General features: G+C 39.8%; 1 protein-coding gene across 2 annotated transcripts in view; it reads left to right on the forward strand.

The window, feature by feature from the left end:
* The first annotated feature begins 502 nt into the window (after positions 1 to 502).
* Positions 503 to 22,663, forward strand: part of MAST2 (microtubule associated serine/threonine kinase 2) — a 186,784-nt gene continuing 164,623 nt past the window's right edge. For both annotated transcript variants that reach the window (XM_071565756.1, XM_071565757.1), the window contains exons 1-2: positions 503 to 857; positions 19,679 to 19,826. In XM_071565756.1, the coding sequence (XP_071421857.1) occupies positions 687 to 857; positions 19,679 to 19,826 (319 nt within the window). In that variant the 5' untranslated portion in view covers positions 503 to 686. The remainder of the gene's footprint in view (positions 858 to 19,678; positions 19,827 to 22,663) is intronic.

A 22,663-nucleotide genomic window follows, 5' to 3' on the forward strand; every position in this document is an offset into this window, starting at 1 on the left:
CATCTGGTCCCATCTCCCCGCTCAGGCAGGACTGTCTCAGAGCACGTGGCACGGGATTGCGTCCAGACGGTTCTGGAACGTCTCCAGTGAGGGAGTCTGACATTCTGTGGGACACAAACGCTGCCCTCACGCTGGGGTGACACCCCCTCACGATGCATCCTCAGCCCACACCTCCGAGGCTCCTCCTGTGAGGCAGCCCAGGCGCGGGCAGGGAGCCTGTGCTTTCCGGAGGCGCCCCTGCCCTGGGCAGCCGGGGGCCGGCGGGCTGTCTGACCCTCGCTGTGCCCGTGGGGTGTGCCCGGCTGTGCCCGCGGGGTGTCCCCGCTGTGCGGCGGCTCCGAGCCCTCCCCGCCCTCCCCGCGTCTCCACCGCCCTCCCCGCGTCTCCACCGCCGTCCTCCCTCCCTCCCTGAGCGCCAAGTCTCGCTCCTCCTCCCGCCGCTCTCGCGATGGCGGCGGGGGCGGTGCCGCGGTGGCGGCGCGCGCTGACAGGCGGCGGGAGCGGGAGCGCGCGGCATGTCCGTGCCCGCGCCCCGCGCGCAGGTGCCCGCGGCCGCCGCGCCGCTCCGGCGCTCCGTGACCGCCGCCCGCCCCGCCATGGGCGCCCCGCCGGGCCGCCGCCGCTGAGCGGGACCTGCGGCAGCAACAACAGCAGTAGCAGCAGCAGCAGCGGGAGAAGCCGCCGCGATGAGGAAGGGCCGCTCTAGGGGGGACAAAGCAGCGCCGCCGCCGCCGGCGGCGCGGAGGGAGCCCGGCCGGGCGGTGTCCGGCAGCGCGGCGGAGCGCAGAGCCGCCCTGCTGGGGGGCGGCGGCAGGAAGGAACCGGAGGATTCCCGGGCCGCTGGGGCACTGGAGCGGGTAAAGCCGGGGCACGGGGCTGGGGGCGCGTTGTTATGGAGACGCGCCCGCGTGGCGGGGCCGCTCTCCCGGGCCGGGGTCCCGGCGGGCGCGGGGCGGGCGCGGCATCCCCCGAGCATCCTCGTGCGCTCCCGCAGGTAGGAGCCCCCGCAGCACGGGGCGGTGGCGTGTCGGTGCTGCCGGCGTGGCGGGAGCGAGCGGTGCGGGAGCCGCCGCGCCGGGAGTCCGGGAAGGAGCGAGAGAGGATGCGGTGAAATCGAGCCTGTGTTACATGCCTGCTGGTGTTAATAATCACAGAATACATCTTGCTGGTTACCCTCTGTAGGTCACTCCTGTTCGTGGCGATAATTACGATGCGTTTTCCAACATTTTTTAGGTCTTAGATTCCAGAAGTGGATTATTTAGGCAACATACCATACCTTTGCAGGTACTTGAAAATGAGTAGGTTGTTAAATGTGACAGTGTGTAAATTCAACATATCCTCTTTTGTGTTTTATGCCCCCAGAAATAAAATCCACTGATTACCGCTTCGGGCTATAAGGGGGAGAGCCTGAAGAGTTCCTGAACCAAAGTTTAGGATCATCAATGCTTTATTTTGATGTGTTTTGATATTCCTAGTTTTACAAGACAAAAATGGGGGATGACACTTAGCAATTTTAAAATATGAGTGACAGCCAATGCTGGTTTTTGGTATTTGAGGAGTAGGAGAAAGTATCACAGGTGTGAATATTCCCAGGATGCAGTAATTCATTGCTTTATTTTGCCATTTTTTGGGCAAAAGCAAAAAAATGGGTTCTTTGTCAAAAAAGTGTTTTATGTCGTTGCAGATGCACAGGTTCATGCTATTTTAAAAATAATTTATTCGGTTTCTTTTCTGGAAATGCTGCATTACATTGCCTTAAATTATAGGAGACTTGTATTTTGGCTTTGAGTAGTATATCTCTTGAATACAGTTTTCTCAGACTGGGCCCTGGAAGAGGAGAGATCTCTTATTTTATTCTCTAGTGCCTTGCTAATCCAGGTGCTTGAGAGGTGCTACTGCTTTTGATGTTTACCCCTTCCTGAAACAATTAATGCTAAGATCCTTATTCAAGAAAAAAAAATCTAAAATCAGAAGAGGTGACTTAGTACCTTCCCAGCTGTCCATTAAATGAAGAGATTTGTAGAACTATTGCTAAATGCAATAGCAAGGTGTTTGTTGTATTGTTGTGCTGCTTTGACATACTGTATATGATATTGACATGGATATTGGCGGAAATTTATTACCATTCTTGGTAGTTGTGAGCTAAACTTCTTAAGAAGTCTTCATAAAGAAGATGCTGGGTATCTTGCAGTGCGCTGAACCCTTGGGAAGCTTCAGCAAAACAGCATCAACATTGCATACAAGGGGAGGCTTCAAATTCAGAAATGTCAGGTTTTGAGATGCACAAGGCTTTTTAATGGGAGATAGTACCAGTTTGTTTTAAGGTTGGGTGCTCTGACTGGCACCTGATGTGCCTTGTAGAAGCACATCTCTCCTTGCTGGCCCGTATTTGGTGTGATGGAGTCTTTGAGGAGTTTTTCAGCAAAAGTTAAGAAAACTTCTACTCAACCTGTGTGACATGCCCTCCAAGCTTTGAGGAGAACCTCCTCATCCACTCTCCCCTTTTTGTCTTTAATTTGAAGGTTTGTAAATATGGTAAAAAACTGGAAATAAAAGAGTATGTTGAACAAATGTAATAAACAGGACAAACTCACAATGCTTCTGTCTTTATTATCAATAATACAGTATTTATTTAATCATCAGTAGTTGGTAGTGTGGATGTGGTAAAAAGGGCCTTCTGAGATGCAAAAGACAGTGTGATACTCCATCTCCACTGATCCAGCTTGTAGCTTGACAAGTGTTTCCTTTGGGGCCACTTCTGATTTAAGTAGCCCAGTTGTTTCCAAGCCTGCCCTCGTCTGTGCCAGTGCAACAGTGTGCACAGCTGCAGGGAACATTCTGAATTAAATCCACATTTCTTTGTTTGCCACACATTTGCACAGGTTTGTGGTTGGGAGAGGCTAAGCTACTGTAGTGTTGGAAAAAAGTCCTTATCAAACTGTGACTGCAGCAGTTAATCGCTCTACTGGCCTTTAGGCCTTTGACAATCTGGTCCTTTGCTGTGCTGTGCTTGTAGGACCAACATACATACAATTTATGTTTTCACTTTTTTATGAGTTACGTAAGAATATAAAAAGTACTGTACTTGGTCACAGTAAAGATCCCTCTCACCCAGTATCCTGCCTGTCTGAGCTGCCAAAAGCAGATGCTTGGAGAAGAGTATAGTGTGTATTGAGGAAATGCCTCTCCCAGCCTCCAGTAATTTGTGGCTCATAGGTTTCCGGAACCAGAGGTGATATTTGTTTTTAGAGCCCCCAGTGTGTTTTTTCTTCTATGAATTTGTCCAATCAGTATTTGAAGCCATGTATACTTGTAGCATCCACAACATCCTGTGGCTGAGTTGCAAGGTTTAAACACATTTTGTGTGGAAAACCCACTTATTTTTGTTTGTTTTTAAATTTTCTGCCTGCTTGGTTTCATGTCTTGTTTGTTATTTCTTGTATCAGAAAAGGCAGTGAAAGAGGGAATCCATGTTATTCTGCATGGCTTGTAGGTGGATGACTTTTTCTTTCATTTGCTATCCCTTGTTTGTTACTATTTCAGAGGTGTTTTAGAAAGAAGTGGTCCTATGCCTTTCATTGCCCTTGCCGTGTTCTTTGCATTTTCTGCAGGTGTGTTCCTGATTAGAGACAGTGATACAGGAATTGGAGGAACAGGGTTGGGTTACAATAACCAGGACTGGCTACAGTATTTCAGGGTATGCTACCCTCTAAACTTATACAGTATAGTAGGTTTTATTCTTTGATTTTCTGCCTGCTTTTTCTTGATGGTCTTTAAGCATTGAGTTGGTACTTCTGTGTAACTGTGGTAACTCCATAATCACTCCTCTAAGTGGTAATAACTAGTTCAGAATTTGTCATGGTTTTTTTGTAGTTGTTCCTCATTTTATATTTATCTACATTTAATCTTATCTGCTATTTTACAGCCCACTTAAACATTATCATTAAGGTCTTCTTCAGATCTTTAGCCATCACTTTTGCAGTCTTGAGTAACTTTAAGCATTGTCAGTTACCTCTGTCACGTAAGTGTTGGGCTTCATTGCTAGATTTTGCTTTAAAACATGCAAGGTATTGATCCCAGAAGATATCCTTGTGGAACTCTACTGGTGAACTTTCTTTTTTGGGAAAAAGGCCTATTGTTATGACTTATTTTCTGTTAATCAATTATTAATTTATAGTTGAATTGTCCTTATCTCGTGACAGTTCAGTGTCATTGAGTTGAGAGCGTCTTTGCCAAACACAGCCCACTTGGATTTCTGCAGGAGATCAGCTTAATCATCAAATGTTTGCTGACTGCATTGAAGGAGGAAAATGGGAAGTTGAGGTGAAAGTGATCATTGCTTATGAATATCACCCTCATCCAGAGGCACATTTGAAGCATTAGGCTGTTTCCAGATTATGCTTACATAATTAGTTTTAGACATTGTGATATTTATAGTGAAAGATTTCACATGGATCATAGCCAGTATTTGTCAGGTGTGCTTTTCTTAGCATTTTTGACTTCAAGTAGAAGAAAAAGTTCTCATAGAAAGGATTCTTCAGTGTCTAGAAGAGATGACTATAAGGGGTTATCATGGAAGTATACAAGACCATGGTTGGTGTATAGAGGGTAGACAGCAAACAGCAACTGAATGTTTCCTCTACTATCAAGTGACAACTCAGGCTGTAAAAGAGGTAGATCTTCGTGCAAAAGGCATACATGTTGTATGTTTGGTTTTGTTTGTTTTGGTTTCGTTTTGTTTTTGTTTTTCCCCCAAAGGGATGTAATAGGCGCAAAAATCAGAGGGGGAGATTAGGACTGAAGATAATTAAATAGGCAGACTGAATCCACCTGAGGAAAACATCTGAATTTAACTACCAGCTAGGAGAACACTGGAATTGGGCAAATGCATGATGCTTCCCTTTACTTGTCTGTAGGGAATGTCTTTGTTATTTTTATAAGTTATTTCCATGAGGAGTGGTTGTTAACCTGTCTATAGCAAATCTAAATCCTGTCTTCCTCTGAGAGCAGGGGAAGGATAAACAGATGCAAGAAGAGCTGAAGTATTGTAGCAGGACAAGGGGTATGGAGGTTGAGAGTAAAAAAGTCAAAATAGCAAATACTGAGCACTGAATATCCCTGAACGTCATTTTCTGCTCTAAAGGCATGCAGGGAGCTGGGGAGTGCTACCCAGGAGTGCCTTGCTCAGAGATGTGGCAGGGTGAGGAAACAGAAACAGACCCCATGCCTGTCAGCATTTTGCCCTCACTTTTGACAAGCTTCCTGCTCCCCTTGCTATGAATGGCGGGGAATGGATTTACGAATAGATTCCATGATTGTGTGGTTTTGTTGGTTAATAAGAGGTGAAGGGGAAAACAGTATCAGAATCTCAACAAGCAGTCCAAAGGGCTGGTAGAGGGACTGCAAGTTACAGAGACCTGAGTTTGGGGTGGATGGACCATTTGTTGTGTATAAAGTTTAGCTCAGCTGCTGCTGCTGAAGAGCTGGATGGAAATCTTGCCAAACCTGGAGGCTCCCCTGCTGCATGTCTGTTTGTTCTATGGGAAATGTCCGGCTGATGCCAACAGACTGTCTCTGGCTGTAAGTTTTGACGTGGCTGAAGAAGGGAGATCTTGTGTGTTCCCCAGATAGTACATCTAGTCATTTCTGCACTGGATAGAAAGTACTTCCTGAGCTTTGAACAAAGTAACTGAGAGTGAGTAACAATCGAATCATTTAACAATTACAGTTCCTTGGAACTGTAGTGCTACAGATTTTCTGAGGGTAGCAAAAGTATTCCTTTTTCTCCACCTGTCTTTGAAACTTTGTAGATCTCTGTGTCCCAAACCAAAATGCAATCCTGAGGTTGAGCCGTGTCATTTCCCTATGTGTGCAGTCTGTGGTGCTTTTGTGAAAAAGAAATTAAAATTATCTCTCTTAGAAACTGATCTTATCTTAGCCTTAGATCATGGTGTGTCTGTCACCTCTTATGAAAGCTCTGCCAATGTTTAATTCTTCCTGAAGTTAGAAAACTAAATGACATCTTATTTCAACACTTGCTTTGTCTAATGTCCAACTTCAGCTGTGGAATATGCCTATGCTAGCACAGGCAGTAAAAATCTTCTACGATCTGATCTCTTTTCCATGTAGAGCTATTTGTATTGTAAAATCGAGCTTCGATTGAAACAGAAGACTCAGAGTCCTTTTGCTTCTAGAACTTTGTGCTTTCCCCCCTGATTGTTCTTGGAGCATGTGCCAAAAATAGGTAGTATTCTGACAGCAACCTGGAATAGTGTGATTGCAGACAAAGTTGCTTCTGCAGTACTGTTTGATACTTGTCTTTTTCCAGTTTTGGGGATTGCATTGCCACAGTTGGGTGTGTCGTACAAGAGAGAGTTTTGTAACATTATGTATATGGGTACATTTCTACTCCACGTATGAGTAAAATCATGCAAATTGGTCCAAGAGTACTTATAAACGATAGGTTAGAAAGCTTATTCCTTCTTTCAAGTTGTCATTATATTTTGATTTTTATTTTTTTATTCTTGGAAGGAATGGCAGAGTATCTTTTCCACTGACTTCTCACCCTATTCCCTTTTTTTTTGGAAACCAGTCAGTGACCAGCAGGGAGAACTGGCCAAACCCCAGAGTGCTTCTCAGATTTATTTTGTCTCCACAGCTGCAAAGAAGCTGTTACCATGCTTTCCTTGCTGCGTGGCAAGTCAGGAAACTGAAGAGATCTTTCTTTTTTCCTAATCAGAACTTCTGAACCTGAGGTGTAATAAGTATTTTCTCCTTTCTCTAGGTGCCATCAGTGCTAATAAAGGCAGTACCACTGGCTTGGTAAGCCCTGTATGTAAACTGCAGAATAGTTTGGTGTTCTCTGGTTATTTCTACCATGAGTCTTCCCTTTTGTTTGATAGTTGAAGAGGAAAGCTTTTGGATTTCAGTTGGCACTTTGCTTCTGGGTTTTCTCTATAGCTCTGTCTCTCAGCTTGCTGAGCAGGGCTGTGTTGCAGCTCCCCCAGCCATGGACCCTGCGAGTCCTGCAACACTCAAAGCTGTTTCTTATAACTTCATATCAAAACCTACAAGCTGGAATGAAACTTAATCTGAAGAAGATGGAAGTTTATTTTCAAAATTCAAGCAAATAAACGGAATCAGATGGACTTACTGCTGGTAATTCAGATTGCATTTGCAATCAAATGTAGTTTTTACTATTCACATTATAGAGTCCATAAAAGCAAGTATAGATTATTCATAGCCACATACATTCTGTAAACATCATTGCCCCTTCTTATTGAAGGAGGGGTGGAGTGCTGCTGCCTTCTTGAAGATCAGGAACCATCTGTTTATGTAGATGCTTCTGGCTGCCTGTGCTGTTGTTGTTTAGGGCTGATTTTAGGGTAATTCTGTCCTGTGCCTATTTTGTCAAAGGAGCTAAAGAACATCTGACTTCTTCATTAGCTCTAGTTCTGCGTTTCTGTATCCTGATCGGGCAGTTATGGCCTGTCTCTGAGTTCACTTGTGTCTTTATACTAATGTTTAAAAGTGTGGGGGACTGAAAAAGTGACCAGGGGAAGTCATCTAAAAGCAGGCAACGGAAAGTAGAGTCAGGTGATCAATTCTGCAGTGTGCTTATTAGATAATAACAGAATTGAGCCAAAAGATTAGTCTAGAAGCAGACAAAAGGGATTTGGAGTCAAATCATGGATTCTGCAATGGGCTTGTTAGATAAGAGCAAAGTGGCACCAAAGGGCTGATGGCATTTCTCTGGCCTGATAGAACAGGAGCATTACTTCTCTCAAAGTTGAATATTAATGGACAAACCTCTTTTGTGTAGATCAATAAGTAGGTGGGCATTGCATCAGCAGCTTATTCAGTTTGCCCATGTGAGATTTTGTTTTCCTGCCACAAATGAAGAGCAAGAGCAAATATTTTGTGTTAGTCACATTCATTTCATATCTTGCATATTAGAATAGCTAAGCAGGCAGTGGAGAGATGCGGTGCACTGCATTTCTTGTCCTAAAAGAGTGTAGAAGTGAAGGAGCTAAGAGAAGTCTTCTATCAGCTTTGGTGCTTATAAGAAATGCAGTGGATTATTGTAGATATGATAATAGGCATTTATTTAAAACAAAAGTTTTTTTTTTTAAGTCTTCTTTAATTGTTATTCATAGAAGCTGAGTAGCTGAAGATAAGGAAGCAGTGAAGACCACCAAGTTAGTGAACACTCTGAGACTAAAACAAAATGCTTTCATCACTCAACAAGACCACAATAGATAAATGGACAGGTCATATGGTCTCAGTGATTTCATTTCCACATCAGATATTGATGTGCTGTGGTTAGTGTATTTTGTAGTGCTGTAGTACTGTTTGAAGCCTGGTCAAAATCGCTCTCTTTGGAAGGAGAACCTGAGTTCATGGACACTCAAAAAACTTCTGTATTTTTGCACCTGTTTCAGATGAGGAAAATGCACTTTTTTTTTTTTCATCTTACATGGATGTCACTCTTGGCCATAGTAGAAAAGTCTGAAGGCTTTGACTGGTGCATAGTGAAGTACCTCTGTTTTGAAATCAGCTTTAAAAATACTCTTTCTTTTTTCACTTGCTCTTCCTCTAAGCTGTGTTTTTGGTGAGTTTTTTAGCTAACTTACAACTTAGCTCCCTGGCAATCTGTCAGAAATTATTTTCTAATGTTTTCTTATAAATACACATTACAGTGCAGTGAGGGAAAGAGGATTCAGGACTGAAACCCTAGCAATAATTTGAAAATGTAGATATCTAGCTTGTCATTTTTTTCCTGTTTGAAATTGCTCTGGTGTTAATGGAGGTCCATTATGTACATGGAAAATAGGATGGTGCTGTTTCTTTCCAGGAAAAAAATCATGTCTTTGCTATTGGAACTGCATCGTAAATATTTTCACTTTTTGTTATACATATAGTAAACACTCTTTAACAATAAAACTTGTTTTAAAACCTTTTAGTTGGTCTGGATTTTCATGAATGTAAAAGCAAGGCAGCACTTCAAAACATTCCATTTACCTATTCAAATGTCCAGAAGCAGATGACAGTGTTGAGGTTGGACTTTGGGGAGTGTAAGAATTTTTGAAATATAATTTGTTATTCAGTTTCAGTTCCCACAGGTTTTTATGAGCTGTCTGTATAGGAAGTTTAGTGTTTTTTGTTATGTGGTGTGACAAATAGTCCATCATAAACATTTTCAGCAGTGTTGGTGTGCACAAATTTCTGTATTGGACTCTACAAATGGTTTAAGCATGTTCTGTGTTTCCTTTGCGTGTTGATTTCTTATAGCAGAGACTTTTGGAGTAGGACAATGGGAAATGGTTTAAACTGAAGGAGGGTTGATTTATATTAGACATAAGAAAGAAATTTTTTACAATGAGGATGCTCACACAGTGCTACTCAGAGAGATGGCTGATGCCCCGTCCCTGGAATTGTTCAGGGTCAGGCTGGATGGGGCTCTGAGCAACCTGATTCAGTTAAAGGGACATTGGATGAGAGGACCTTTAAAGACTATTCCAACCCAAACCATTCTATGATTGCATTATTTCAAGTTATTCCAGGTATTAAACTTGTGGTTTGCTTCTCTTTGCCTTGAAGAGAACCATCAAATTGCATTTCTCTGCATTCTTTCTTAAAATACAGTTTGTCCTTATGAAGCAAGTACAAAAGTGGACAAAACTGCAGAGATACCTTTGTCCTCTATGTGACTTTCACAGAATTCAGCTTCACTATGCAAGCAAAGCGTTAAACTCTAGGAAAGGCAAAACTGAAAAAGAGTTTGTAGTGCAGACTTGTGGCATTACTTAGGGAAAAAATGCACTGGTGGGGAGCGAAATAATTTCATGTCTTGCATTTTTTTATTTTTATGTTGTTCTGTTATCTGGTAGTTGCACTTCCTCTGCTCACTGAGTACGAGCTGAGAGGATGAGGACCAGCTTTTCTTATGACTGTATCCTTTGTCCAGTGTTATTGTAAAGAAGCTTTTGTAATGCCCCAGAGCAGGGAAATGTCATCTCAAAAACTGAAGGACTAGTAATTGAAATGGGTTTATTAATTGCTAAAATCACACCATTCAATTTACAGTGTATTTACAAGTGCTTTATTATAATAAAAATCACACTTTAATGTGGTGTCTTAGAAAAGACCTTTAAAAGGAAATGAGGTGGTCAGAACTGATGTCAATTGTTCTGGACAGCACCCGAAGATCAGAGAACAAATGAATAAATTATAATCACTCTTTTAGAGAAAGCTTATAAATGAGTCATGGGGTTACTGCAGGGACTGTAGGCATTTTGATGTCTAAACATCAGGCATAGATGGATGCAGTGACATATTAGTAGCAACTATGACTTTCTCTGTTTTATTAATTGACTTAAATTGGACCTGTGCAGTGTGAAGATGGCAAAAATACAGGAAAGTTAAATTACACATTTCAGTTGTTTTTATGTTCTTTGACATTTGCATTTATCCCTGGTGTTAGGACAGAGAATCTGTGTACAGTGATGTATTTGTTGAGTTTTCAAAGATTGACTTAACTTTGTTTAGGTCTAAAGCCATTGGTACTTTTATTTACAGTTTTAAAATCAAATGATAAGTTTTTTCCTGTTCCTTATATGCAGCCCTGCTGTTGAGTTTGAGTGAAAATTTGTTCTCAGGAAAACTTCAGTTAAGTGCTTCTTATTTTTTGCTCTGAATCGATCTGCTGATCTCATTTGTGGTAGGAAGGAAGAAAGCTGCAGATGGTTCATGGAAACAAAAATATTGATGCCAAAGGATCTGAACTTTCACAAACAAAAAAATTTTTTTTTCATGCTGCAAATAAAGATCTTCCTCAGTGATTTTTAACCCTGGATTAAGTTGTATCTTGGTTTTTGTCATGTAGATGATCAGTGTTCTAACTCGTAGCAGTCCATTGTGTTTTGTTATATTTTGTTTTGCCACTAATATCTGTCTAGCTACAGATGGTTCCACTACTGCTACTATTCAGGTCATAGCTGTGATACATAAAAGCTTCTGGGAAAAAAGAATTAGTGTGGCTAAAGCAGATTCCTGTAATGTTTTCTGGTTTCATACTTTGTGAAATGTGTGCTATTCAAGTGAGCTTTAAAAATTACAATCAAGCCTTAAACTTGTATTATGTGTCAATAAGTAGTCATTCAATTAGAAAATCCCCTTGAACTCACCTGAATAGTTCTTCACCAAAGTGGAGGTGCCTTTTTCTTTTCTTTGTAGGCAGTTTTATTTGAACCAAAGCCTTGGAACAGCAGTTAGTCTTGGGACCATTTTTAAAGGGCTGTATCTGATCCTGGACCAATAGAGACTTTTATTTTGGATAGTACTTCAAACTTAATTACTCTTTACACTTTTCTTTGGAAAGTGCTTTTTTCCAAACAAGATTAGAACTCTGCCTTATTAGGCTATACATAATTTTTATACAGTATGCAAATTTTAATACATTGTTATTGTTCACTTGCCAAACTTGTATTTTCAGCTAGTATTTTAATTTTAAATATGTTTTACTTGTGCCTTAGACATAGAGAATTCTGTATTGTTTTGGATTGAAAATCAAATGATAATACTTCTCAATTTTTGTAATTTGACCCAGAGATTCCTGTCTGTAATGGGTAAAATCAGGTGAAACTCCTTTCCAGGTCCTATTGCTATGAAGCAATTGTTGGTATGAATTGAATGAGCTTTTAACTTATCACTAGGTCTTGCTCGTTTCTCTCCCTAGGAAAAAAAACTGAGGGGGTTTACATTCCTAATGAAAATGAGTTGCTTGTAACTTTATTTATGGGCATTAAACAGAATTTACACAGGTTTAAGTAGGTATTTTATTTATGTTGTTTTGCTCTTTCTCTGAACGACACAGGCAATGATTGTAAGGTGCACAAAAATAAATACAGTTCGAGATCTGAAAGCTCAGTCAGTGGAAAAAAAAAGGTAAGGATCAGTGTTGCAGGGAATCAAGGTGCCCTGCAGAATGCTCTGGGAACTCTCCTTTTTGTAACCAATGTGAACTCATGGGTGTCTTTGCCTGCGCAGCTCAGAATGCAGCTGTTCCTGCTGGTTCCTGGTTCCAGGTTCCAGAAGCAGCTCCCATTCTAGTCTGTCTCACAGCATAATTGTAATAAAAGGTGTTAAGGTCAGTGTTCTCTGAGTAATAAATATCTCAATAAATTTGGTAGAAAATTAGAAATGAGAAAAGTTAATATTTGCTGATACTGTGAATGACAGTTTTTAGCAAATAAAACTTGTACCTCTATTTAGTTGTAAAATATAATAGACTTGAATAGAGAAGATAAATTAGTATTTGATAGTGGACAGAATGTTCAAGAGAACTTGCAGGAATACTCCTCAGTGGTGTTGGAACACATCACATGCTTGCTACATCTTTTGAGTTTATTGAAAGAAAATCTTCAAAGAGAAGGTGTTATTGATGTCTTATAAACCCAAATTTTATTACAAATCATGTTTTTTGGGTTATATTTCTTTTAATCCTTACAGAATATAAGTAAGGATGATGAATTATAGGGTTGTTCATGTTTTGTTTTATCTGGCCAAGAGTTAATTTCCAGCTCTGTACAACCTTTTAATGTTTGCAGTGCTGATGGTAGAAGAGCAAAGATAAAGGAGTGATATGGCCTTTAATGTGCAGTGTCTTTGTTCAGACGGGTTTTGTTGTCAGTGCAACTGCTGAGCACAGTGTGGGGTTTTGTCTCTTGATACATTGATAGTGGTTTTTTTGAGCTTCTGAGAATTTTGATACAGATTTTAGAGGCTCTGTTGCTCTTTCTTCTCCTGATGAAATTCATTTGGCTTTAGGCATTTACAAGCTGAATTCAGGAACTACTCCACCCTTTTGTCTGTTGGGGAGATTCTGAATTATGATTGAATACTTTGTTTAAGCCATTAGGGTGTTATTTGTGTTTTCATATAAGGACCAAACATTCAAGCTGATATAATTTAATCATCAGTTACCTTGTCTTCTGGACTGTGGTTGCATTAGGAATAAAACGATTCTGCATCTCAGTGGCCCTCAGAAGGGGACTAATAATGTACACAATTGTAAATATTTACTTTTTCTTTTTAATGAACTTTTTAATGCGTTCCTGCAGCTGGGACACTTCACAACAAAGTTAACAAGATGAACTTCCCTGGTGAAACATTAAATTTTCTAAGTGATTACTTACAATCAAGCATGCCTTGGAGTTGTTTCCTGAAGAGTTTAGATGTATAAAATAATCTTCCCTTTGGAAGAACAATATAATGAAGGTGTATCAGATTGTATAAGCTTCTGATATTGGGTCTTCTGGGAAACATTTCTTTTTTTCTTGTTTGTTTGGTGTTAACTGTGGGATTTTTTTGTTTTATGTGAAAGTTTTAAACTTGTAACTTTTCTGTCATCTGTGTTATAACTGCAGATGAAGCCATAGGTGTGCATGTGTGTGCATCTTGTGTTGAAAAATATCACTGTGGCAAATGACACTTGGCTTTGCAGTCATTTTAAAAACTTAATATCGACACTATGTTAAGTTTATATATTTACCTTTGTAGGAATGTTGGGATTTATTGCAAAGTTCTTCAAATTAATCTCTTGAAAAGAAAAATACTGTACAACTCTTCTGTCTTTGAAATGCTGACACTTTTATGTAATGTAATGTTAAGCTTTTCTCTCTTGTTGATATCGCAAACCAATATATTACAGCCCCTAAGAGGCTCTGTTGATTTAATGTAATTTTCCTGCATTCTGCTGTCTCTGACATTTTTCAAGGTGCTGTTGGCAAGTACATGAGTTAAGTAGTACAGTTAAAAAGAGACTTAGTTGCAGATACTTATTTAGCCTCCAATTTTGGTCGCATTTGGGTTCACCTCAACTTCCTGGTAAACTGCTGGCCCTTTTCCCTAAATATGTAACATCCACTCTAGAAAGTTAAAGCAAATTTCAGTGCTAAATACTAAACACTGTGATTCCTTTGCACTAATTGCAGCTTATATAGATAGATACTTGGTTTGTGATCTGTTCTCTAGGCCTTTAATTTTCTTTTTTTTCAGTGTCTTTTAAAGTATATTAGAGCAAACCTAATGACAGGATCAGATTTATGTCTTACTGAGGGTATGCACACGTTATATAAAGTGATGAGGAAAGGTTGAGAAGAAAAAGGATGCTTCTCAGATATGCACACAGCACTGACACAACAAGCTTTCATCTTTTAAAGGACAAACAGTACTGTGTTAAAAAATAGAAATTCAGCTTTCAGTGTTGACTGTTTTTATTCCTTTCAAAAAATTGAGGAAGTAGCAGGTTACCCTGAAGTTACATTGCTCATTGGTTATCTTCCTTACAAGGTGGGCCAATAATAGTGAATCCTTCGTCTATTTATTGTAGTTAAATTGTCATTCCTTCAAACAGTTTGCTAGAATTTATTTCCAGATGATCTGATGTTATTGTACTCATTAGGCTTAAAAAAAAGATTTTTTCTAATTAATGGATTACTTGTTCATAGAAAACTTTTGTGTAGATTCCCCACCCCCTGGCTAACACTTTAACATGTTTTGACCTGTGGACTTGAATATTTGTTAGGTCACAGTTGAGTATTTTTCCTTGTTGTAGAGATTGCTAGGAACTATATGTTTTTAAGTTAGTTATAACACAATTACATGGAAGGAAGTGTCCTTGGGATGGTATTACATCTCAAATATTGACAACAAAGACAGGGCTTAACAAGTTTTTTCCTGACATTGATGTGTTGCTGATGTATCAGACCCACTAACGGGCAGTCCAAGGAAAACACATATCCACATTTGCAGTGTTCACCTGCCATTTGTAGATTAGGGACCTGTGCTGTGCTGCTCTCCTGCAGGACCATTAAATGAACAAGGAAACAAAAGAGCTTCTGAAGATCATTGCCATGGTATATGTGCTTGTTCTTTTATTTCCTGCTCAATTGCTTGGAAGACTCCTTGTGCAATGGAGTGGAAAAAATGACTGGGAAGGGTCCATGGAGCTGTATTTTGAAATTACCAGATGAGGAATTTAACATGGGACACTACTGTGATCTTGCACATCAGGAACCATGTTTGGTTTCTTGTCTTTTAGTCTGCAGCTGTTGTTGCAATCTGTCTGGTTCTCCATCTGGCTGGGTATGATAACCCCAATGGGAGATTTCAGGCAAGAGAGACACATTTGTGTGTTATTCTAGTACTGCAGCTTTTTAAACACTTTTTCTGTGCAAGTGTGGTAAGTGACCAAGCTGAAAAATGCAGAGTCTCTCACTGTTCAAGAAAAGCTTTGGCCATTTTTCTTCATATCCTGCTCTTTCATGTTACATAAGCAAACTTCTGTGTACCTTTGTAGGGACTGATAGGAATAATCTTTGCCTACCAAATCAAGACTGTGATGCTTTTATCTTCAGCCCTAAGCTTTGCAGGATTCAGCTGGCTGTTTGAACCTGATTATTAACTTATAGCCAAAGCCACAAGCCCAAAGTAAATTAAATTCTTTATCACCTTGGAAAAGACATTAATGGAGTGAGGCTCATACTCCTTTTCTCATGATGTGAGCAAAGTGTTTGTTACATGCTTACTCATGCTTTCATCTCTAAAGCTGAAAGAATTTTTACTTTTGAGAAGTGGAAGTGAGTCCTTAAAATTATGTCAGTTTGTGCTATGTAATCTGTTCTTCAATCACTTGCTCTGGTAGTCTAATTTAATAGTTTGAAAGCATGTAAGCAAGATTCTATCAGTGCAAAGGATTTCTTTATTCATCAATTTGCAATGTGTAAGATTTTTGTATTCTTTGTATGCATTGCTTTGGGGCAAGAACAAGGAAAAAAATCTCTTGCTCTAGGTTTTTTTCCTTCCTTGTTTAAGAGTGGTAATGTAATCCACTGCTATTTCTCTGCAATTCATCCATGAACTGCAATATCAAAGCTGAGTTTTGATGGATGAGTGAAATTGCAGTCTTACGAAAGACAACTCTATTGTTGTCAAGCTAAAACTTTCCCTCTTCATTGTTTCGCTGACACAATATGGTCACAGCTCTTAGAAAATGGAATTTTAAACTGGCTGTGATGGACTTAGCATTTTTTAAAACATACCAGACTGTCTCAGAACAGTGCACTGTTTTTTTGTTCTTAATATGTATTTGAAAAGTGAGTTTAACACTATATAAACCTACACAGTGTGGTTGAGTCCTTTTCTTCAACACATTCATCCCGTGTGTAGTTTTTTGAATGTTGCCCAAGTGTTTCATGTGCTTAACAAAGAAAAGGAAATTCCCATATGTAATATTTACCAATTCTATCTTGTGTAGAAGGCAGCCTGGATCCTTTAGTGAGTGTGGGAAGCTGTTACCTTTCTACTGTTCCTTTACTATCTTTGTAGTACAAGTCCTGGTGGGAAGGAGTTGCCTAAGCTGGGGACAGCTGTTGGAAGGAATTCCTTTTGAATGGTTTTTTGAGAAGTAGCATTTGCCATTGGAGGGTGTGTGGTCAGGGTGTTGTAGCTGAGCAGATACTCTGGTGGGAGTAGGTGTGCCCTTCAGTGTTGGTGCTCCATGTGCACCTCCAGTTGGAGAACTTCTGACTTAGGTATTATCACATCCCCAGAACTTATGTACTGTAACTCAAGAAGACATATTAAGAATTTGTAATTATTTTTACCAATCGAAAGACTCTGCATAGAAGGGAAAGGGGAGGGAGCTGGGTACATTCTTTGGCTGGTAGGGGTTATGTGAATGTCTATGTGTTGGGTGGAGAGAGATGTTGAATACAGAAGTTGCTTGTAACATGACTTAGAGTACTTTTGCTTCTGACTTTAGTGCCTTTCTTTACTCTAGTGCCCCAAATGACTGAATGTTCTTATTTAGTTGCAGTTCACTGCTGAGGACTGAGGAGATGTATAAATGTGTGTGTTTGTGGGTGTGTTCAAGGGCAGGTGAATGTGCACCTGAGGGGGACAGGCCAAACCAATGAAACAAATAAAATAACAAATACCCCCAAAACCTTGAACAAAGAAGTCCTAGTTTGAACACTTATTTTCAAATAAATATTGAAATTTTAATTTTAACTGTTGATGGCTATTCCTGTTAATACAATAAACTCAAAATTGTTTTTATACAGTCTTCTTGGGTGCAGATGTATTTTGGGAGTGATGGGCAGCAGCCAGGTGGGCAGATGCCATTTCTAGTGGCACCAGCTCCTACATATTCAGCCCCTGTCCTCTTCCTCCCCCTGCCCCAACTCAGCTGAACAAGGTGGAAGAGCAGCTATGGTTGCTGCATCCCCCTGACTACAGGACTGTGATCCCCCTTCCTCAAGGAACCTACACAAACTGGTGAAGACAAGATAATCATGGCAGTGGCCTGTTCAGGTTGAGAATGGGTGAAAGAGCTGCCTTTGTAGGGATTTATGTAGAACAGGCAGTACTTGGACTGTGGGATGACCAGTAACAGCTTGTGTGTGGAACTTCTTGACCAATGACTAGTTTCAGGGAAGTGACTGGATACTGAAGGATGCTGGGAACATTTGTTAGAATTGAAACATAAAGAGTGTGAGAGGGTAGCTGGATGATGTTTTAAAGTAATTTTTTAGTAACCTGGAGTGCCCATGGTTTTATTTTATTTTTTTTTAGGTACGATTTCAAACTGTCACAGGTGGGAAATGTGCCAGATTTTAGACAGCGTAAGCATTTAGGACATTCTATATTAAAAGTGTGTATATTTCTGTATGTCAGCTTACAGATACGTGTACCTGTGTAACTGTTCTGCCATCCTGGATAGAAACAGCAAAGACTTTCTGCCCTTGCCCTCTGCAGCTTATAGAGGGGTGCTGGGGGACTGCTAATATTGCAATTTAAAATTACTGAGCTTACTCTCAAGTTCAGTCAGAAAGACAGGTCTATGCCCTTTCAGCTCTCCAAATGACAGAAAAGCAGAAGTGCAGGCTGCTGGGAATGAAGGACTTCAGTGCCTTTGTGGGAAAGGTCAGAGGCGTATGAAAATGTGAGGCTCTTTGCTCCAAGATGTGGGTGAGGAACCATAAGATGTAAACAGTTTTCAGCTCGAGCAGTTTTCTCTACCCCAGGTCACTTGTTTCTGAGCTTCTCCCCACTCTTGCACCAACACAACTGTTGGCAGCTGTGTGGTGAACTGGGTAAGTGGACTGACCTATTTTGTTACCCAGGTGTCTCTCTTGGTCTGGTTTAGACACTGTGGCGACTGAAAGTCTGACTGTAACCAGAGGAAGAAATTGTATCCAGAACAGCTTGGGAAAGATGCCCCATTGAAGCCGATGGAGAGCAGAGTTGCTGTCCCTCAAACAAATAACAAAGTTTCTTACTATTTGAGGTGCCAAAAGATTTCCTGATTAGAAGGAGATGAGCTCTAAGAAAGGTTGAGAATGAGTGACTCAGAGCTAAGTGAGAGTTCTGTTTCAAATCCCAAATCTGGTGGGGTTTTTTTTCTTTAAAATCACTTTATTAATCTCCTTCCTTTCCCATCCCCTTCAGGTTTTTAAAGTGTGTACTCCTGGTCTGGATTTTAGAGTGTGAAGCAGAACACTGTAGACTGCATAAATTTGAATTAATGACTTTAGAAAAAGATTTAAACTGGAATCTGCAAAATTTAATTGAAAACTACCACTAGTTTTTGATTTAAACAAGTTTTAAAATTATATTAAACCGTGTGGTGATGTATCATGCAGGGGAAGTTTATTTTCTGCCTCAGATGAGATTTTACGAGGATAAGCATGGCTTGAAGTGCTGTAGGGCTAATGAGAGGCATTTGAAGGGAAATGGAGCAGTCCATTAAGACACGAGGAATGTTTTACTCTACTGCAGAGAAGGGAGAACTTGTGGTTTGCCTGTGTGGGCTGTAGTGGAAAGTGTCACATCTTCAAATCCATGTCTGATAGCAATGCTCGTAATTCTTTGGGTGTGGAATGAGAGTTTGACACCTCCAGAACAATGAAATGCAGGAGGAAAGCACTGTGGTTGTGCTTCACACTGTTCTGCCTACGCTCTTTTGATGGAAATTTTGCTTTATGCTGTGAAAGGAATTCACGTGTGTGGGAGTGTTTCAGACAAATACATGTCTAATTTTGTTTGTAGTAATAACAAAGACACTGCACAAAAGGATGATCTCTATCCTAATTATTATTTAGTTATACATATGGTCTTCATAGAGCTGTAACTTCTAATAGGAGTTTTGGATTGCAGTAGACATTGCAACAGTTTCTTTATAGGTATATTACTCACAGACTGGATGGAAAAAGTATTCAAGAAAATTTGAGAAAGGACTTTTTGCTTTAGCAGGAAATAGCTTTAATCAAAGCTGAGCCTGTTTTTTCAGTAGTCTTTTTTCATACATACTGGAAGAGAAGAGAACTGCTGTGGCATAATTGCCTTTTTCTAACTATTATTAATGATACTCCTTGCAGCTGTAGTGTTCAAGGACCACAACTGACTGGGATCTTGTGATGTGTATTGCACACAGATATGGGGCACAAAAGAGGGCGGTTTACAGTGTTGATTTTTAATTTTTTTTGTTGTTATGTGGGATGGGGTTTGTTTGTGGTTTTTTAAACAGTCTCCTTTATGCTTTGAAGATTGTATGTTTCAGACAAGAGATACTCAGCTGTCACTAACAAACTTCCCCTTGGTTTTTTTTCTACAGGAGATGGTAACAGAGTCCACTCCTCTCCGCTGCAGGAAGCTCAGCAATCCTGACATCTTTTCATCTGCTGGGAAAACCAAGCTCCATCGCCAGCTAAGCCAGGATGACTGCAAGCTACGAAGAGGTAGTTTGGCAAGTTCTTTATCAGGTATGCCATTTTGTACAGACAATATTTGTTAGTATTAAAGATGCAGCATTACGTGTTGGCATAACAATTGTAATAAAAGGTAATGGTAAGTCACTTCTTAAAACTAGAGGTAACCTCTTGCTGGGAGGGCATACAACATTTTATATAAGAGAAAGATGCAAAAAATAAAATAAGTAGAAAAGAGGGGAAAAAGGAGGCCTGGATTTGCACTGAAATTCTGTATATTGCCCAGTGAAATGTTATAAGCTAAGATTTAATGGGAAAATTTTAAAGAATGGAGTGGTGAAACTTTAGGCAATGCATTCTTGCACCTTTTAACATCAGCACTGAGTGTAAGCTTACCTAAGCTTGGCTACTTTGCCATATTGTTTCTTACTGGAAAGCTGACTTTTACATCAGATTCAAATTATTATTTAGTTTCTTTTTAGCTTCAAAAGCACTGTGATTCAAAGTAAAAACCTTGCTTACTAACTAGATGTGTTTGCAGTTTGCAAATACAATATTCAGCCCTGTCAGAGATTTTAGTTTGTCAAGTCTAGAACCATGGAGCAAGCATAGGCAAGTAACTAGAAAAAAAAAATGGACCAAGCTCAGTAGTTTTCTTATCAAAGGCTTTATCTATGGGCTAGAGAATGGTTTTATAGTTGCTTAAAGCTGATAACAAAGTCTGTGATGCTGGAATTAGAGCATAGAGAGTGCATGATTGGTCTAGAATGAAATGGCTGATATGCCTGAATGCCACTGGTTTTGTGTAGGGTGAACTTGCAGCCCATTTCCTCCCTAATTAGGCCTACTGTTTGCTTATTTGCAAGAACTACAAGAGTTAAAAACTCTCAGGTGGTAGGGGAAAGAGGAAGAGGCTAAAACCACCCTTTTTTGCATCAGCATGGACTTACATGATTGTGAAAACACATCTAGTCCTGGTCCTTCTTTTATCAGAGGAAGATAAGTATTTTCATATTTGAGGTGTTAGGTGTAATAGAATTAAATAAGCAGTAAAGTATGTGTGTTCTATTTTAGCTTGGCCTTGGCTTAGTGTTTTATTTGTAATAAGTGGCAGGTTTCTGAAAAAATGGAAACATTCATAATGTTTTGTATTCGTGTAAATTTGCTCTCCAAGGTAGGTTATTCACTAGGGGAAAACAGAAGTTTATGAACTACACAGCTGTTGACTGAATTCAATGGCCCAAGTTAGTACCATAGTTTGCTTTTTTTTATCCTTTGAGTAGAGGAAAGCAAAGTAAATAGCAGAAAGCAGGAAAACTAGAAGTCCTGTTTTTTTTTTAATTAATTTTTCTGTTTGGAGATTCTCATTTCAGAACAAAAAATTCACAAGAATTCTGTATTCTCCAGAACTTGTTGCTTCATCTTAATGACTTCTCAATCTACTACAGCATGATTCAGGACAGGGTAAAGAGCCCCAACAAGATTGATCTGACCCAACTGGATAAAGGGAATGTACATGTTTAGATGTAATGATTCCACCTTATTTTTGCAATAGAATTGAAAAAGTTTAAAGAGTGTAGGTGATTGTGCATGCAAACTTGTTGGCTGAGATTTGTCTTTTGATGGAATTCTGTCCTCCTGAATTCAGGTTTTGTGGAACTGAAAGGAGAGATATTGGTAACTATTATCTTATGGAGTCTTAAATAAAGTTGGTTTTGCCCTCAGGCACAGGCGTTTTGAACTGTTAGATAATTATATTATTTGACTTGCTATTTTAGGATATTTTTGTTAGTGCTGTAGAGAAAAAATACAGCAATGTACATTTCTGTAGCTTTAGAACTCTGTTTTTACAACATTATATTTGGACATTATCTTGAAAATGAACAAACCATGAAAATCATGTTCACAGCTGTACAGCAGGTTGAGTGGGACTAGGAATGTGCTAATATGCTGTGTCTCTGTTTATTAGCCAAAGTTGAGCCTGCACGTCTGTCATACACTTTGAGTCATTCTGTTGGTGTGTATTTGGCCCACTGCTCATAACTGTCACACAAAATTAATGTAAACAAGTTAAAAAAGAAAAAAAACCAAAGCATGACTTCCACTCCCTGTCCCCCTCATCACAGCTAGTCGCATCATATGACAGTCTTCCAAATATTGCAGCCACTTTTATGAAATGAACATAATAATTCACATTTAATTCTAAGGTGAAGATGAATTTGTAACATAGCTTTCTGCCTCTGAGAAAATAAGTGTTTTTCTACAGTACATGTGTGATTAAAGGTGTGGACTTCTTCCTGATACTTATTGCAATAAGTGTCTTAGTACCCTGTGATTTCTGAGCATTTAATAATCCACTGAATGCAACTATCTTTACCATGCTTGGAAGGGGGTGTGTTATTTAGTCCCACAGTCCTAATTTTAAGGAAATGTGGTATTATCCACTCTCATTTTGCAGATGGTGAAACTGAAGTAAAGAGGTTGACTGACCAAGGTTACAGGGCAAGTCATCTGGAAGCCAATAACTGAACCCAAATTCACAGACTTCTTCACTTATGTGTTTTTAACCACAAAAATATCTTTCTTCTCTTTTTTCTTTGTGAATGACATTGTACATAAAAGGAAACTGTCAAGCTCCATGGATTCAAAATATGACCTACTTTGGCTTTGGTTCTTTGTGGAAATTTACAGCTTGGCATTTTTGAAAATGGAGTGTTATATTGACTAGAAAAAATGCATTGAGCAGAAAGTATCCACCCAAGGTTCAAAGCAAGACAAAATTTAAACATACGCTGTATTATGATTACAGCTGCATGAAATGTAGTGCTGGATGTTCCAGTGGTAGGAGAAGGTGGGGATGTCCCAAGGACTAAGCTGTTTAGAGGGGATGA

The sequence above is a fragment of the Pithys albifrons genome, chromosome 10, assembly GCF_047495875.1.
Source record: "Pithys albifrons albifrons isolate INPA30051 chromosome 10, PitAlb_v1, whole genome shotgun sequence".
NCBI classification, from domain to species: domain Eukaryota; kingdom Metazoa; phylum Chordata; class Aves; order Passeriformes; family Thamnophilidae; genus Pithys; species Pithys albifrons.